The sequence below is a fragment of the Cystoisospora suis genome (genome assembly GCF_002600585.1).
Source record: "Cystoisospora suis strain Wien I chromosome Unknown contig_5777, whole genome shotgun sequence".
Taxonomy (NCBI): Eukaryota; Apicomplexa; class Conoidasida; order Eucoccidiorida; family Sarcocystidae; genus Cystoisospora; species Cystoisospora suis.
Window position 1 is genome coordinate 638 of NW_027158567.1, and position 6,519 is coordinate 7,156.

The 6,519-nt window shown below is 39.2% G+C and overlaps 1 protein-coding gene across 1 annotated transcript in view; it reads left to right on the top strand.

Annotated features, from left to right (window-relative positions):
• Positions 1-1,013: 1,013 nt before the first annotated feature.
• CSUI_009567 (uncharacterized protein) overlaps positions 1,014-6,519 on the top strand; it is a gene marked incomplete at its 3' end in the record, with an annotated part of 7,146 nt that continues 1,640 nt past the window's right edge. The window contains exons 1-5 of the mRNA XM_068069681.1: positions 1,014-1,140; positions 1,714-2,102; positions 3,178-3,315; positions 4,459-4,553; positions 5,194-6,464. Coding sequence (XP_067918343.1) covers positions 1,065-1,140; positions 1,714-2,102; positions 3,178-3,315; positions 4,459-4,553; positions 5,194-6,464 — 1,969 coding nt within the window. The 5' untranslated portion in view covers positions 1,014-1,064. The remainder of the gene's footprint in view (positions 1,141-1,713; positions 2,103-3,177; positions 3,316-4,458; positions 4,554-5,193; positions 6,465-6,519) is intronic.

Consider the following 6,519-nt stretch of genomic DNA (forward strand, 5'->3'; position numbering starts at 1 on the left):
ATCTTCATGCGTCTGTCTTCTTCAATCGATCATTCATTTATCTCAAACCTGTGCACTTTGGATTAACCCCTACCTACCTCTCTAACTATCTATCTTGAATCTATCTATTTAACTATCTATCTATCGTTAATTTAGCTAGCTATGTATCTAGGCTTTGGTCTCTATGTGTATAAGGTGTATTAGCGTGGGTTTACTGTCTGTGTGTATATGAGTAGAAGAAGACTAGTCCTACCGACCGTTCTAATTGTAGACAGGTCTACTCAACTCATTCAGGTGTATATACACCAAGCCTCTCTCCTCTATGCAGGCGCAGGTGAAAGGAATACATAGAGGCGTATATATATATATAGATGCACTCATTCTCGTAATGTACGCAGATACAAACAGTGTGCATGAGGGTTTCATCCGTACCTATCCTCGTGTATTCATCTATCTATCTATTTATGTATATATATATATATCTATATATGTGTATATGTGTATATGTATTGTATGTATTCTCTGTGTTTAGGGTGACAGGCCTGTATGTCTTTGTATTGAGAAGAAGGCCTTCTGTGCATGAGTAGAAAAGCTTTCAAACCCCCTCCCGCGAAGCAAACAGCCAAGAAGCCACAAAACTATATCTACATAAATACGCACACATATAGACATACATAGGTGTATACATATATACATAAATAGATATAGATAGATAGACAGAGGAATAGATATACATAGATATAGATATATATACGTGTGTATGTACATATATAGAGAGAGAGGGAGAGAAGAAGCAATATGTATATATATACATACTTATATTTGTGTACATATGTATGTATAGACATGTAGGGAGACTGAGGTAGATAGTAGGTGCATTCTATTGTGTGAAAAAGCCATGAGACTTTGGAACCTCTTTCTATGACTTTCCTGTTTTGCTCTTCTCTTTCTTGCCCCTTTCTCCGTGTCTTAGCTTTTTCATCTTTCGACGTTTTCTCTTTGGCTGTCTGTGTGTTTGTGGTGTGTATGTACAGCTGCAACTGTCGGGTGGCGTGAGTGGAGGGTGCGCATGCAGCGTGCAGGCGATGACCCAAATGCTCTCCACTCTTAGCAAATTCGCACACTTCCAAACCGCCGACCCCAACCTTAAATTGCTCCTAAGTAAAGCCACACAGAGATAGAATAAAGACAGATAGATTAAAGATAGATAGATTCGAGGTAGATTACACAGGCAGATAAAGGGAGAGATAGAGAGACTGCAGATAGATTGGAAAGAGGTCGATCCAAAGTAGGTAGGACCAAGAGAGATAGATAGGCTAAAGATACCTCAATAGATGATAAGCTTTCCTTTTCTTCTTTTCGTCTTCTATTGTGTATTCGTGTGTATGTAGATCTCGAGTTATATCTGTGTAGATCTGTACACGCACCGCATAAAGACTCGGAGGAGAATAGCGTCTTCTGACTTCTCTAAATGGATATATAAACATAAAGAAGGCTGATCTTTGCATGTGAAGGTTCTTCATGATGCATGCACATCTCTATCTCTCTTACATAGTCTTCAATGTGTGTGTATATACATGCATTTTGCCTATCTTTAATCGATCTGCCTATCTCTTGTTCACTCGCTTTCTCTTTTCTCATAAGTCATCTCTCATTCATTTGTTCTCTTCTCTTTTCTTGTATCTTTCTATCTATCTCTCCTTTTCTTCTTTTCCTTTTCTTCGTCTTTTGTAGGGTGGTCTATTCCTCGATTCTTATTGGATCTCGGCAATCGACCCTTAGCATCGATCTCTCCTTTGCATGCATCGACACTTCTCTATTCGCTAGCTAAGCTCAGAGTGGTTGACCATACGTTCTTCTCTCGAATTCTCCGCATCTTTACTCCTTCCTCTTCATCGTCTTCGTCTCTCCTCTCTTCTCGTCTTTCTTCCTCACTCTCTTATCAATCTCCTTCCAAAGACCTCTCTGCATTTTCTTCTTCTTCTTCGCTTCATCCCCATACTCAAGAAGAAGCAGAAGGAAACGGCGGGAAAAACGAGAAGAGAAAAGCTTCCCAGGGGCATGGTCTGTCTATACACCCTGTAGATGAACTTCCTAGATCTTCTCCCCTTGCCTTCCCAGTGGTGAGTTGGATAGCTCATTTCTATCTTTATCTATCTATCTTTAATCTATCTATCTTTAATCTACCTATCTATCTTTAATCTATCTACCTACTCTATAGCCTTCACGTCATTCCATACGAAGAAAGAAACAAGAGAAGGACTGTCATTCTTTCTCTCCTTTCTTTCTTTCTTTTGCTGTTCTTTAGCGTCCCTCTTGAGTTGTCTTTCTCGCTGTTTTGGTGTCTATTGAGAAGAGAAAGAGAGAAGAATCGAGACAGGGGGTCTGTCGATGATGAGACGGCATGTCGGGTCATGTCGATTCTACATGGCTAGCTCGGTACTCGAGATCTTACATTTACACCTTCATTCCTCTAATCTCTTCTTTAACATGGAGAATAGACCTCTGCAGAACATCTTCTTTCTATCGATTTCTTCTCATTCACTCCTTCCTCTTCTTCTTTTTCTTCGACGAGTAGACAATTTGAAGTTTCTATATAGAGTAAGAGTTTGTATGGAGATGTAGAGATCGATTCGTGTGTGTCTTTCTCTTTGTCTCTCCTTTTCTTCTTCCTTTACTTGACACGCACAGCCTCTCTTTCATTCACGCACCTGTATATACACATACATAGATACACATACATCTATATGTGTACATATACGTATACACATATGTTTGTATACACATATATATGCTAAGACTATAGACGCGCCGTAGATGCGTGCTGTGTATGGAGGTCTGTATGTAGCTATCTATCGTTAATCTTGCTTCTTTCTCTATCTATCTATTTCTAATCTATCCATCCATCTCTGACCTATCCATCTATTTTCAATCTATCTATCTTTGTCTCTCTATCAGTCGTTGACCTACCTATTTTGTTTGATCTATCTATCTATCTATGCAGAGAATGAGATGTTTATGATGTGTAGATATGATATGTATATATCTATCTATCTCTATCTGTATATATATATATATATATCATTAGTAAAAGAGTAACAAATTATATACGACTAACGATAGCATACAAACCTTTCATCTCTTTCTTCTTTTTCTCTCTTTTTCTCCCTCTTCTTCTTCTTCTGTTTCGCCTTTTAGTTGCCTGCATGTCCCTTCGATGTTCGAGCTTGTCGAAGTGTCTTGAAGAGTCTCGATGCTGCGGCGCTCGTCTCGATTGTTGAGGCAATCGACACTCTCGATTACTGGACCCCTAGGTCCATGCACCTTCTCTATCAAGTAACCCCTCGCCAACTCTCTTGTTTTTTCCTCTTTCTCTTCATCTCTTTCTCCACACTCTTTCTCTTCTTCTTCTGTTCTCTCCTCCCCACACTTCTCTTTCTCTCCTAGGTCTTTCCGCCCGGAGAAATATAAGAATCGTCTTCACAGATGTTCCTCGGAAGAAGATCTTGTCTCTAAATGTCTTGGAGCTCTCTCTCTCTCTTTTGGCTTCTTCGTCAGTGTTCGTGAGGTGGCTTGTCGAAGGAAGAATTCCTTCACTGATAAGGAACAAACAGCCACTACATACTTCAAATTGAAGAAGTCTCGTTTCTGCAATCGTACACTACAGATAGACATCTATAATTCTTCTCCTGTCTATACACCTCAACTCCTTCCTTACCCACACAGCAGATGCTTCAGATACAATAGTTACGCGAAAGAACATACATCAATACATGTGCCTATATCTCTATCTATCTATCTATAAATCTATCTACCTTCATATGTCTAGAGAGAGGCGATCTGTCGATATGTGAGATAGCACAGGGCGTTCCTGGTGGTCTTGACTGTATATGCGTACGCCTACATCTAGTCTTATGATCAGTGTAAAAATGGATAGACAGAGAGACAGTGAGAGACACTCACGGAGATATCTCCTATATAGAGGTATAGAGAGAGAGATATCTGCATATATCTGTTTATTTGTATCTTCTATCTATCTATAGAGATATGTATATGTATATGTGGATAGACGTATATACTAGGAGGGATAGCACCCATGGATATTCGCATGCGCGGACATACTTATATATATATATATATGTATATGTATATATATATGTATATATATGTATATGTATATATGTATACATGCATGAGTATTATCTGTGGATTGTGTTTTGTGGAAGACTGGAGTGTACATACACCAGCACCATGTCCTATCTGTATTTAACCAACAAGATGAGAAGACGTTCTTCGTTTCTTTCCCTTTCTTCCTCGGTTTTCTTTCTTAAATCTTTCTTATCTCTCTTTTTCTTATCTCTCTCTTTCTTCTTTCTTTCTGTCTTTCTTTCTTATCTCTTTCTTTCTTCTCTCTCTTTTTCTTTTCTCTTTTTCTTTCTTTCTTTCTTTCTTCTCTTTTTTCTTTTGTGTGTGTTGTAGGTGAAGTGTCTATTGGAGGAGGACTTTCACGACTTGCGAGCTTCTCAGATATTGACTCTTTGCCTCGCCTTCAGAGACTGGCATTACAGAGACTGGTAAGCAGAAGGACAAAAAGAAGAAAGAAGAAAGAAGCAGTAGGCACCTCACACTTCTAAAGAGAAAGACAGAAAAGGAAGAAGCTTAAGGAAACTCAACAAAGAAAGAAAGAGTGAGAAAGAAATAGATCTTTCTTGTTCTTCTTTGTCTTCTCTGGGTTTGACTCTTTCTCTTGTATGTCTTGTGTCTTTTCTGCACTTCTTCTTCTTCTTTCTCTTTCTTCTTCTTATTCCTTATTCTTCTTCTTTTCTTTCTTTTCTTCTTCTTCCTTTCTTTTTCTTCCTTTTTCACTTCTTCTCTTTCATCTTGAGAACTACAGAGAGATAGACAGGTGGTGGTCTTTCCTTCTTCATAAAGGTTAAAAGGAGAAAAAAGGTTAAAAGGAGAAAAAGAGGAATTTAACATAAGATGAAGAGAAAGAAGATGAAGAGAAAGAAGAGGTTTTGTTTATTATGCTTTCTTGTCCGATGTCTCTTCCGTCTCTTTTTCTCTCTCTTTCTTCTCTCTTTCGTTCTTCTCTCTTCTTTCTTTCTTTCTTTGTTTCTTACGTCCCTCTCCGTCCTCTCTCTTTCTTTCCGTCCATTCATTATCTCTTTCTCTTTTTTCTCTTTTCTTTCTTTCTTTCTCTTGTTTGTTTAGGGAGTTGACAGTTGATATGATCGAAGGAGAGACCGTCTGCGATGAGGAGGAGGAAGAAGAAGAAGGCGAAGAAGGAGAAAGAAGAACAAGAGAAAAAAGGAGGTGCCTTGAAGAAGAACATGAAGAAGAAGAAGAAGGGAGAAAAGAGAGCCCAAAGTCTTCTTCTTATTCGAGAGAAGATTCTGTAGACAAGGAGATTCGCCTATCTTCTTCTCCCTCCTTCTCTTCTCCATTTTCTTCTCTCGATCAAATCTCGCCATGTCCTACTACTACTACTACATCTCCCTCATCTTCGTTAACCGATCTCTTTGACTCTTCCTCTTTCTCTTCATCTCTTTCTCCACACTCTTTCTCGTCTTCTTCTTCTTCTGTTCTCTCCTCCCCACACTTCTCTTTCTCTCCTAGGTCTTTCCGGTCGGAGAAATATAAGAATCTTCTTCACAGATGCTTTTGGAAAGAAGATCTTGTATTCAATTCTCTTGAAGCTCTTGAACGGCACCAGGCCTTCGCTCTATCGAATTGGTCTTGCATGCGTCAGATGAAGATCTTAATCGATTGCCTATGTCTCGATACTTTCTTTCCTTATCTAACTTGGATGAAAGAGTCACCTTGTCCTCTCTCTGGGGTGACCAAACTTAAAACGAACCCTACCCAAATCAGCCTTCCTCCGCTCTCTTCTTCTTCTTCGGATTCATCTTTATCTCCATCCGCTTCTTCTTCTTCGTTTCTTCTTTCTCCGTCTAAGGGGCTTCTAGAGAAGAGGGGTGTGGATATTCTGAACTCTACTCGGCGGTCTTTGTCTGAGAATCTTTCGCTGATTCAGCACGTCCCTGTAGTTTACGAAGCTCTTGATATCTTACCTCCTATCTATCTGAATCGCGAGAAGGTCTTGAGAGAGATGAAGCAAAAGAAAGAAGATGAAGAAGAACAAGGAGGAGGAGGAGGAGAAGAAGAAGAAAAGAAGAGAAAGAAGATGAAGAAGAAAGAATGTGAGAGAGTAAACGAGAAGAAGAGTGAGAGAGAAGAGAAGAGAGAAAGAAGAGCGATCGAGAGCTTGTTGTATTCGATCGAAAGATTCAAGATAATTCCCCGATGGCTATGGTCGCAGTTCTATGAAATATGCCACGTTGATCGAGGGACAATTGAAGTGAATAGAAATCTACAAGATGTCAAAGGAATAGCAGGAGGAATGGGAGGAGGAGACACTTCAGATGAGCTGTCTGTACACCTGGAAAAACTTCATTTAACCATGGAAGAAAGTCACACAAAAGGTATGAAACTGCTAAACATTTTAAATAAACATTTTAGATAAATAGATAGATAGAT